The 12,461-nt window shown below is 34.4% G+C and overlaps 2 protein-coding genes across 2 annotated transcripts; both read left to right on the plus strand.

Annotated features, from left to right (window-relative positions):
• Positions 1-1,801: 1,801 nt before the first annotated feature.
• On the plus strand, positions 1,802-8,275 carry LOC145004249 (uncharacterized). Its single transcript, XM_078963142.1, has 20 exons — positions 1,802-1,912; positions 2,814-2,874; positions 2,992-3,102; positions 3,178-3,240; positions 3,327-3,397; positions 3,484-3,583; positions 3,669-3,739; positions 3,869-3,969; positions 4,067-4,170; positions 4,444-4,497; positions 4,571-4,626; positions 4,736-4,774; positions 4,880-5,024; positions 5,254-5,432; positions 5,886-5,953; positions 6,054-6,126; positions 6,203-6,264; positions 6,345-7,275; positions 7,350-7,640; positions 7,869-8,275. Exons 2-20 carry the CDS (start codon positions 2,818-2,820, stop codon positions 8,143-8,145), a joined length of 2,853 nt encoding a protein of 950 aa, XP_078819268.1. The 5' UTR covers positions 1,802-1,912; positions 2,814-2,817; the 3' UTR covers positions 8,146-8,275.
• A 1,316-nt stretch (positions 8,276-9,591) lies between these two features.
• Positions 9,592-11,595, plus strand: LOC145007196 (protein FAR1-RELATED SEQUENCE 5-like). The gene is made up of 6 exons (XM_078966177.1): positions 9,592-9,696; positions 9,985-10,024; positions 10,093-10,285; positions 10,330-10,923; positions 11,032-11,164; positions 11,431-11,595. The coding sequence occupies exons 1-6, from the start codon at positions 9,592-9,594 to the stop codon at positions 11,593-11,595; spliced, it is 1,230 nt and encodes a 409-aa protein (XP_078822303.1).
• The last annotated feature ends 866 nt before the right edge of the window (positions 11,596-12,461 follow it).

The following is a 12,461-nucleotide window of genomic DNA, read 5'->3' on the forward strand; positions in this document are numbered from 1 at the left end:
ACTCCTTACAAACAGGAGATCTAGTGTTTGATTTGATTTTTTTATATCAAGAGCAATGAAAAGATAAAGAACTACTAGATTTTGAAATCTTATCCATGGTACACAAACAAATTAAGGCACCATGATAAGGCTTTTGGTGCTTATTCAACCCTGAAATCATGTAGGGAAATTTAGGGTTTGTGGTGGAGATCTTGATAACAACTTGGATCGTGATATCACTTTCCGAATTGATATTTCTTCCCTATGCACGGGTCACAAGAAATTCAGCCTAGGATAATCCAAGTGGACACTTACGTTTCTAGGCACAGAAAACGTAAGCCAATATGCTAGATGATTCTGTGAAAGTATGACGAAAACGAGAGCTTAAGATCGTAACCCTCTTCTGGAGAGGAAGAGCTCTTTATATATTAAACACGATTAGGGTTTCATTAGGGTTGGGCCGTCATTAGTTGTTTTGGAAGCAAGTAATGTCAATCCGGATTTAATGAGGATTTAGGGTTACCAAAAACTAACGAGTTTTGTTAGTTTTACCATAATCACCCTCAAGAAATTGAATTTTCCATTATGTTACCATATGTAAAATTCGGTGATGTTTTGGGGCTCTGCCCCTTGGACCCCACTAGGGGCACTGTCCCTAGACCCTACCAAAGGGGTGTTGCCCATTTGTAAACCTCGGACCCGGGGCGCTGCCCCCGGACCCCCAACTAGTCGTCAAACCGGCTTCTGACTCGATCTTATACATGCATGCACTCCACACAACCTCGTACATATATTAGAGTACAAATCATGAAGCCCCTTAGCTCACATGTTGGTTCCAGTTACTTAAAATGGCATGGTGACACTAAAATCACCAACAAAATCAAACACCCATATGTATTTTAAGTTTAGTTACTCTTAATTGATTATGTATAATTGATAAGTTACATATATCTTAAGCTTGATAACTTACATCTATTTTAAGTTATAATTACTTTGAATTGATTATGTTTAGCTTGATATGCATTAGTAATGTTACTGATTCTAATTAATTATGTAACGCTTGATAAGTTACATCAACTAGTAATGTGATTGTCTGAATTTGAACGATGTAAGAATCCAATAATAATTGCTCTGAATTAGGTTTGTCCAAGAAAGAAAACTAGAGGTGGAAAAGGTTGTTTGAATTTATTGATATGGTGGTCAGAAGGAGGGGGACTGAGGTTGAGAGTCGAGACAAACGGAGGTTTCCGCAATTTACTCTAGTCGGGCGGAGATGTTAGCCATGGAAGAAAAGGAGGTGGTTATGTATTTCTTTGAGTGTTAAATGTCATGTCATCTCACAGATGGTGTCTATGTGGCGTCTATATCAACATGAAATATGTCACATCATTTTATATTTGGTTACTTTATACATGCTAACCTATTAATAAAGGTTTTCTTCCCTTTATTAATATGTCATTGTTGAGTTTATACCCTTATAATGACAAAAACTAACTCATGGATCTCATAATTTTTTTACAAAACTTCGTTGGATTATAGTGATAATAACCGATAAACCATATAATCCAAAATCTAGAATGTACATTAGCCTGAATATATGCTTTCATTACAACTTAACAATCGAAGATGCTACAAAGTTTACACCTTGAGAAAGAACACCAATCGTCATTAGGTACAACACAGTAGTTTTTAAATTGGATCGAAAATGTAACAAATGAAAATAAGACCAAAGTTGTAGATTAATGAATAGTCCAGGGAAAATATTGTAATTCACCAACTGTTAAACAACTGGACATTAATTAATTAAATTAAATTAAATATAATCGTAGGCAGCAGCACACCTTGACTATTCTTATTTTCAGTTTCATGATACAGCAGGTTTCTACAACAATCGCTACGGAATCTTTTGCAGAATCATTTCTTCAAAACTTTGGTAACGTTCGTGAAATTCAACACTGGATTGAATTTCGATTCGATTCTTTCACTTACGATGAATGAGGAATTCTTAGTTGATTAATTGCTGATAAATTTGCTTTACCAAAATGTGCTTGTTTTAATTGAATTCAACTTTATTATCTATCGTAGTGAATTCCGCATCTGGTTTTTGTTTCCGCATTGGAGATGCAATGTTACGTCGAATTTAAGTTATCCGTGTAAAAAATGCCATTGATTTGCCAAAATATGTTATGATCGCTATTCTAGTATAACTGTATCATTGCGTTTTTTTTACGAAGATAGGTTTTCAAGCAGATTTTGTTTTATTACTTAAAGTTCGTAGTATCTGAATCTTCGTACTGATTATGGAAAACCTTTGACTTCGCATTTTGTTGAGTTTATGCTTGTGTCTGTATTCACAAGAATATAGGAGCAATGGAATTGGTCAAAAGTGCAGGCGGCCTGTGTGCTTGATTTTTAGCATCAATGGTTTCTGCTATAAACAGGCTATTATTGTTGAAGCAATCGGTATAACTAGTTAAGATGAAAAGATTTTGCAAACGATAATCATTGAGAGAACATTCTTCAGACAAAATTAGATTCCATTTTTTACTTTGTGGTCTCAAATGGATTTAGATTTTAACTCAAAAGAACTTTTTTGATATCAATCAATTTAAAAGATATTGCAGTATAGAAGACTCTGAGCAGAAACAACTAAAACTTTATGTAATTATCCAAATTGAAAGGTAAGATTTGAATCAAAATAAAAAGAGGACTATGATTTTGAAACAAACACAGTATCTTACATCAAACTGAAATTAATGCAGGATCTAATGCTACACATATTTGCTGAGTTTGTGAACATTACAGTTAATCTTTTTATCCATGTTTTCTCTCAGGGAAATGACAGCAAATAATTATGATGCTGATAGAGAAGCTTCTGATGCTAGTATTATCAAGGTACATGGATAATAATGCTTCTATTCTGATATTTTATTCATTTTCAGGCCTCTCTTGTTTCTATATATTTGTAGAATTTATTATGATCTTTTTAATTAAAAAGAAATCTTTCTCCAGGATAAGGTTGATCCAGCAAAACCTGCATCTCTTACATGGAAGAGGAAACTAAACACTAAGGAAACTCCCCTTTCAGAGTTTGGTTTAAAGTTCAAAGAAGTAATCCATCTGGTATGTATGTTATATATCAAGTGATACAATTTGTTTACATATCATCTTTTTTAATTGTTTTCTTCCTTTGCATAGGCTCCAATGGGATATCGGTTATGGCGTTGGATACGAGAAGATGCTGCAAACGGAAATGGAAATGTACTTCTCTTAATTCATATCAATATTTCTTTGATAAGCATTTTAATCATGACAATTCACTAAGTTATATTACTATATTGTTTCAGGGAACTATTGTTGATCCTTTCAAGAAACACTACTATTCTTCTTGTAATGGTGTTCCTTTAGGTGGTATTGGGTAAGCTCATTTAAACGTTTTGTATGATAATTGATAATCACAACTCTTTCTTTTGGTCATTTTATTTGGAAAAACACATCTGGCAGTGCAGGTAGCATTGGAAGGACATATAAAGGCGAATTTTTGCGTTGGCAACTCTTTCCTAAATTATGTGAAGATAAACCAGTTTTAGCAAATCAATTTTCTGTAAGTTTTTTCTTCTTTTTTACAGATATATTCATCACTGTAATATTTGTAAATGATATCTTATGTACTTTATGACATTGTGCAGATGTTTGTCTCACGACCAAATGGAAAGAAGTATTCGACTGTCCTCTGCCCACCAAACCAAGAGATGCTGAAGTAAGAAGCTTTCTATTAAACTTTTTTTAAACAATTCCCTACAAGAAAAAAAAAAGTAATATTTGATAGAAAGTTGAAACTGAAAGAACTATTAATGAAAATGAAACTGAAGATAATGTGAATTAACAGAGATAGTTTAGATGTTGGTATTGGATCTTGGGACTGGAATTTCAGTGGAGAGAAATCTACATACCATGGATTATACCCAAGGGCTTGGACAGTTTATGATGGTAATTCTCATTTTTTTTTTCATTCCCAAGGTTGACCATTGGTCTAAGTTTGACTTTTTTTGCGTCATCATTGACCGACCCTTTTTCTGTTATGTAGGTGAACCTGATCCGGACCTCAAAATAGTTTGTCGTCAGATTTCCCCTATTATCCCTCATAATTATAAAGAAAGCAGCCTTCCTGTAGCAGTATTTACTTACACAGTATGTCTTTTCTCTTAAAGCCTAACATGACGAGACATTGACATGCCATGACATTGAACTAGAACACCATATATGAGTAGAATAAGACAAATATTGAGATTGATGCCAATGAGACAAAAACTGCAATTTTTGTCCCATTCAAAAATATGGCAACAATGAGACTCACTCTCAAAAGACATGAATGCCCTCCTATCCTTATCCTTATTTACAGAGTTTTGTATGTCGTGTACTGAGATGACATTGGTCGTTATCATTGGATTTAATCTTGCTTAGCTGTCGAACACTGGAGACACAGATGCAGATGTCACTTTGCTATTTACATGGGAGGTAAGTTTTCATCATTTTAGGTATTTCAGAAAAAAACAAAATAAGTAAAAGTTGATATTCTCACTTATTTCAGAATTCTGTTGGTGGATCCTCTGGATTATCTGGTCATCATTCCAATTCAAAAATGACGTAAGGATGTTCACATGTTAACCTCAATTGTACATCCATATTGGGTTTCAGGATTATTATTTATTAACTATATATACTTTGTCATAAATGTTAAAAATATTGTTACCAGGGTGAAAGATGGCATTCATGGAGTACTCCTACATCATGCGTAAACTATTCGCTCCTTGATTTATTAATTCATTAATAAAATGTGTTGTTCCTTTTGTGCCATATGCAAGAATTAGCAAAATACTTTCATTTATTTTTATTACAGGAGTGCAGATGGGCAACCCCCTGTAACCTTTGCTATTGCAGCACAAGAAACAAACCATGTTCGTGTTTCAGAGTGCCCTTCCTTCGTAATATCTGGAAACTCCAAGGGTCTCACAGCAAAAGACATGTGGAATGAAATTAAAAAGGTACTTTCAAATTTTGTCTTAAGAAGACAGAAGACATTGTACTTTAAAAAATCTACCCAATTATGGCAAATATGAATTGCTTTGTATTTGGATGTCATTGCTATCATTTGATAAAATTCTCAAAGTGCAATGTTATAATAAGTAGAAATGAAAGCAAGATGCTGTAATAAACAAATAAATGGAAGTAGATTGCCATTTCTTACATCTACCCTTAATTTTTATTATTCAGAATGGTTCTTTTGATCACCTTGATTCCTCTCAACTACCAATGATCTCAGAAGCAAAGTCGTGTATAGGTGCGGCTATTGCAGCTTCTGTGACCATACCATCTCAGGTTGTGCGTACTGTCACCTTCTCATTGGCGTGGGACTGCCCGGAACTTGTCTTTCCAACCAGGACTTACCATAGGTGACTCACCAAACCTTTTCTTTTCTCAAACTTTATTATATATCAAATGGGCTAAATTCAAGAAATAGCAACGTACTTTCGTATATTGGTTTATTATATTTATGGCATCCTACTTTCATTTCGTCCTATTACATGATCCTACTTTGAAAATTAACCAATGTATCCCAATGTCATCCAAGTACGATGCAGTTTTCACAGCTATGATTTTGTAGATTTTTTAAAGTGTAAGGTCCAATAAGAAAAATACTAGAAGTTGAATACTATAGTTAGGTAGATATTTCAAAATACAATGCTTTAATAAGATGAATTGAAAATACGTTGTTGTGGTAGTAGAAAAAAAAGTTAGAATATTAATGCTTTGATAAACAAATAAATGAAAGTGCATTGCTATTTCTTGCATTTTAGCGTTATATGAAAACTAGCATGATTCTTACAAGGGATGTTTTGTGACAGGCGTTACACCAAATTTTATGGTAGTCATGGGGATGCTGCTGAAAAAATCGCACATGATGCTATTCTTGGTATCTATTTTAGTATTTTAAAGTACATTGCTGTTTCAAGAAAGTTGTTTTTATATATTATTAACAATTTCAGTTATTCATTTTGTATGAAATTTTTTAGAACATGGTAATTGGGAGGCCCAGATAGAAGCATGGCAACAGCCTATCCTTGAAGACAAGAGGCTTCCTGAATGGTAATCCAGAACCTCTAATTTTCTTTCTTTTCACTGCCCTTACTTACTAATCTCTAATCCTATTGCCTTTCTTCAGGTACCCAATCACTCTTTTCAATGAATTATATTATCTCAACTCAGGGGGCACAATTTGGACAGGTAACCCTAATCTTTTTATTTTTTTTATCAAATGAAACCAGCTCAAGTTTATGTTCATAATCATTGTTTTCTTTTTCCAGACGGACTACCTCCTGTACACAACTTATCAACCATTAATGGAAGACAGTTCTCAATTGATAGATCTAACATGGATTCTCAAAGTAATGGTGGTAATACAACTCATCACCACGACACCGCTGTTAACGTTCTTGAAAGAATGACGTCAGTACTCGAAGAAATCCATAACCCCACGTCAAAAATCTCAGCATTTGGAACAAATCTTCTACAAGACGGAGAAGAAAACATCGGGCAATTTCTATATTACGAAGGAATAGAATACCACATGTGTAACACATACGACGTCCATTTCTACGCATCATTCGCCCTAATCATGCTTTTCCCCAAACTCGAACTCAGCCTCCAACGTGACTTCGCATCTGCCGTCATGATGCATGATCCCCGTAAAATGGATATTTTATCCGACGGGGCATCAGTCCCGAAAAAAGCCCTAGGTGCTGTCCCTCATGATATCGGAATGATCGATCCTTGGTTTGATGTTAACTTCTATAACCTCCACAATACAGACCAATGGAAAGATCTAAACCCTAAATTTGTCCTCCAAGCCTACAGAGACGTGGTGGCCACCGGAGATAAGAATTTTGCGAAAGCTGTTTGGCCTTCTGTTTATATTGCAATGGCGTACATGGAGCAGTTTGATAAGGATGGAGATGGGATGGTTGAAAACGAAGGGTTTCCTGATCAGACGTATGATACATGGTCGGTATCGGGTGTTAGTGCGTATTCCGGTGGGCTGTGGGTGGCGGCGTTGCAGGCGGCGTCTGCTATGGCGGGTGTGGTCGGTGATAAGGGTTGCGAGGAGTATTTTTGGGCCAAGTTTATGAAAGCGAGGAGTGTGTATGATAAGTTGTGGAATGGTTCTTATTTTAACTATGATGATAGTAAAGGGAGGGCAAGTTCGTCCATTCAAGCTGATCAGTTAGCGGGACAATGGTATGTTTAAATTTGAACTGCCTTCATTATAAAGGGCATTTAAGACATTTAACATTGGTTGTGAATTGTGGTAGGTATGCTAGAGCATGTGGGCTTTCTCCTATTGTTGATGAAGAAAAGGCGAAAAGTGCATTGGAGAAGGTTTACAATTTCAATGTATTGAAAGTGAAGAATGGGAAACGTGGAGCTATTAATGGGATGCTACCCACTGGTGAACCTGATATGTCATGTATGCAATCAAGGGAAATTTGGACAGGAGTTACCTATGGAGTTGCTGCAGGTATGATTCATGAAGACATGATCGACACTGCTTTCCACACTGCAAGTGGAGTGTATGAGACCGCTTGGTCTGAAGAGGGATGCGGGTAAGTATACTTAATAGCAACCTACTTTCTTTCATTTGTTTTTTTATAGTATCATACTTTTGTTTCTTTCCATAAAATCAGTGTTATCCAAATACAAAGCAATTTTCATCACTATAGTTGGGTAATCTTTCAAGAAAGCACAATGCTATAATTAGATAGATTTATCAATGTACAATGCGTTGATAAGCAACAAATTTAAACTACACCTCGTGACTGGTTTTTTTGCAGCTATTCTTTTCAAACCCCAGAAGCTTGGAATACTGATGGGCACTACAGATCTATAACATACATGCGGCCTTTAGCAATATGGGCTATGCAATGGGCCCTTACACAACCCAAAAGGCCCAATAAGGAAATGAAGCCCGATTTAAAGCCTGAATCTCTCCGGAGGCAACATGCTGGGTATACAAAAGTGGCTCGTTTGCTAAAGCTGCCAAAGGAGCAAGACACAAGAAGCATCTTGCAAATAATATTCGACTGCACTTGCAAAAAGATGAGCACTTAACATTTTCAGTCTAAGTGCTTTGTATTGATAACTGTGTCTTCAGAAAACCTCAATTTATTACATACTTGAAACTATATGCATAACTCCACCACATGATTATATAAAAGTACAGTTACCATTTGTTGATGTATATGGTTTGTTTGATGGATATGTCGTGGAATCTCTTATAAAAGTACGTTATTCAGTTTAGATCAAGTAACAAAGTAAACGAAGAAACTCAAGAATGATAATTTTTCATTTTGATAGAAGGGGAATATCTTTTGTATTTTGAAAGATAAAAACTCAAAACACAAATTTTTTGTTAAATTAATCTTTTTTTTTTTTTTTTAATTTGTAAGGTTTTTTTTTTTTCTATAGATAGATAAAGGTTGATTGTATTGTCACCCCTCTTAGCTAAGGGCATGGGTATGGGTAGGGGTGCAAACGAGTCAAGCTACTCGCGAGCTACTCGGGATCGGCTCGTTAAAAACTCGACTCGAAACCAGTTTTAAACAAGCCCGAGCCGAGCTCAGGCTTAATATTAAGCTCGTTTATTAATCTATCTCGAGCTCGAGCCTACGTCACTAAACTCGATTAGGCTCGCGAGCCTAAACGAGCCTTTATATAATATAATTTATTATTTTCATAAATTAAAATAAAAACATATTTGGGAAATTATGAATTTCGGGTATTAGTAAACGAGCTTCTTAACGCGCTTGAGCCAAGCCTAAGCTTATTTAGGCACAACAAATGAAAAACGAGTTGAGCCCGAGCCCGAGCCTAGCTTGTATAATTCTTAACGAGCTCATGCCGAGCTTAGTAAAAGAAAAGCTCGAATCGAGCCGAGCTCGAGCTTGAGCCTTGTATAACTTAAAAGAGCCCGAGCCTAGCCAAGCTCGGGCTCGGCTCGGCTCGTTTGCACCCCTATGTATGAGGTAGTGGTGGATCCAAAACGAAATCTAACCGGTGTCCATTATTTATAAAAAAAAATACATACAAGTATAAAATTGTGAAATTATATATATATATATATATATATATATATATATATATATATATATATATATATATATATATATATATATATATATATATATAGGAGTAGGATCAAATGAAAACGCCTAAAAGGTTGAGAACGCGAGAACACTTATCAGCCAATCATTTTATTAGGGTATTTAAGTAAATTTGTATTTAATATAATTTTTAATTAATATAATACAATTAATAATCAATATATTATCCATTAATATTTACCTATAATTAAGGGATATTCCATAGTTATCGTTCAAGGAGATATGGAATTGAAGATACGATTTCCAGTATGCCATTCCTGATTTAGTCAATCGACATTTGTATCTGTAACATCGTTTACGGTTGAAGATAACAACGTTGGAATTTGTTAACCCAAAATATCGATGTCGGACTGTTTTGATTATAGTAGCGATGATACCGAAGATAATGATCAATATGGCGACGAAGCATTCGACAATAATCAATATGATGAAGACGATTTCTATCATTCGGATGATTAATACAGCGGAAGAAATCAATTATCTGATTATGCGAGTGAAGGTAACAAATGAGAACAACATCAACATCTTTTAAATACAGATCATGTATTACAGTCATTGAATTTTTGTATATGATGAATAAGACCTGTCATTTATTTAGTACATATTAGTATACGATTAATCATATACGTTGTATGTATTAATTAGTTATTGCTGGTGTATATCACACATCATTGTACATTGTTTCTTAAGTTTAATACAATGTTGATTAAGTTTGATAAGCATTGGTGATTATGCGTTAATACGATTAAAATGAGTAAACACTTCAACTTTGATTACTTTTTCACAGACGTTGATTATGATTATAAAATTGCTTAGTTTATGTATACGTAATTGATCGAAATTTATATCATGTCTCTCATGTCGCATTATTGTTTTTTGTTGTCTAAAAAAACAGGTACAAATCGAACTGATTATGAAGAGGAATCATTCAATAGTAATGTTGTTGACTCGCCCGGTGGGAAAACCAAGTTGTGGAAACCTATTGTTCCTAAAGAATTTATGCCAGATGTAGATGCTACTTATCAATCATTAGAGGAGGCGGTTGAAATGTATAAATTATATGCAGATAAAGCAGGTTTTGGTGTCAGGTTAAATACAGTAACTAGGTTTGGTGACAAAACCATTAAAAAAGGTATGTAGTGTGCAACAAAATGGGTAAAATACCTAACAGATCAGCTGACACTTCGGATCCTGAGGGAAGTGGAAGGAATAAACGAAACTCAAACTTCAAAATCACGGACTGCAAGGCATTGATAAAGTTTGAAAGGTTACATATGCGAACTAATGCTTGTAAAATATATGAGTTTGAAGAGAATCACAACCACCCCCTAGAAACTAAAGAAGACAGATGGTATTCCAAACGTGCACGACGACTTAGTTATAAAGACAAGGAGTTTATAGTGCATTCTTCAACATCTAACATTGGTGCAACAAAGGCACATAAGTTACAAGCTAGTTTGCAAGGAAGTTATGAAAACGTTGGCCCTGAAGCAATTGATTATAAAAATTTTAGAAGGAAGATGGGAAACATTATAGGTGACAAGGATGCACAGCTGGTTGTTGACAAAATGAACATGAGGAAAGATGAGTTACATAACTACACATTTGAGTATAAATGTGTTGATAGTGTGTTAAACGCAATGTTTTGGGCGGATGAAACCAATAAGTTATATTACAAAGAGTTTGGAGATGTGATCTCATTTGATGCTACATTCCGAACAAATAAGTAAGCTCTTATAGTTATTATACATTTTTTTTCTTTAAATATGAATATTGATGTTTTTTAAGTTTATAATCAATGTTCAATTTGTTTTTAATTGCCTTTTTAATACAGGTATGGAATGATTTTTGTGCCGTTTACAGCCATTGATAACCACAAACGTTCAATAAACATTGGAGCAGGTTTGTTAAGCAACGAGTCAATAGAATCTTATCGTTGGTTGCTCGAAGCTTTTTTGAAAGCACATGTAAAACACCCTCAATTAGTGTGTTAACAGACCAAGATCCAACAATTCTACAAGTCGTTGAAGCAATATTTCCTACTTCTAATCATCGTTTATGTATGTGGCATATTATGAAAAAACTACAAGCCAAGATGTGTATATTTTGGTTAAAGTTAACATGCAACATGTTTTATTCAACAATGATTTACACAACTTACATATTTTTAAAAATGATTAGCATACATATTGTTTATTCATAGTTAATCTTATAAAATTCAAATTTTTTTTAGGTTTTAGCCGATTTTTTGAAAAACACTGATTTTCAAAAGCGTTTTACTAAGCTTGTTTGGAATGTCTACATTGAGCCTCAAGTCTTTGAATCAAGGTGGAAACTGCTTATGAGAAAATTCAAACTACAGGACAAAAGATGGTTCAAAGACATGTACAGGGATTGAAAGCTTTGGATTCCAACCTATTTTAAAGACATGCCACTACACGGTCTGATGAAAACTACTTCAAGGTCTGAAAGCGTCAACTCATTTTTTAATAAATACTCTAACTCTGGTAGATTTCTTATCTATTTCATGATGAACTACGACATTGCCATTGGAAAGCAACGAAATGCTCAACAGAAACTAGAACATGATACAAAAAATGCAAAGCATGAAATGACGCTTCCAAGTGGATTACTAGAACATGTAGCTGCGGTTTACACTAAAAAAATTTCTATGAGGTCAAAAAGGAAATATTTAAAGCAGTCTGGTACTATTCTATCGACAGTGATGAAAAGATTGATGGGTGGCAAGTTGTTATGATTACACAAATGGATAAGAGCAAACAATTGAAGATAAAATGCAAGGTTATATTCATCATTTAAACGCTATTCATTAGTGATTATACAAGTATATTATATCATTATTTTTAAATTACATATACTTGTTTCAATATTATGCAATAACCACCAACTAATATGTTAATTCAATCAGTTACTAACATACATTATTTTTATTATACAATGTAGGTTGAACTAAAGTTGCTTGAAAAAGAAGTTAAATGTTCATGCAATCACTTCATACGTACTGTCATTTTGTGTCGTCATATTTTTGTTGTATTGAAAAACAACCATGTTGAAGAGATTCCAGAGCAATATATTCTAAGAAGATGGAGAAGGGATGCAATTTCCAGCCATTTGCTTGCCATGAAACATGTTGACATGGAAACAGAAGATGACACCTTTAAACTTCTAACAGAGGCATACAACAATGTTGAATACTGCTTGGATCATTTCAAAAGAAGCAAGGAAAAATTGTTGGAATTTGTT

Source organism: Lactuca saligna, chromosome 7, assembly GCF_052625555.1.
Source record: "Lactuca saligna cultivar CGN05327 chromosome 7, ASM5262555v1, whole genome shotgun sequence".
Lineage (NCBI taxonomy): Eukaryota > Viridiplantae > Streptophyta > Magnoliopsida > Asterales > Asteraceae > Lactuca > Lactuca saligna.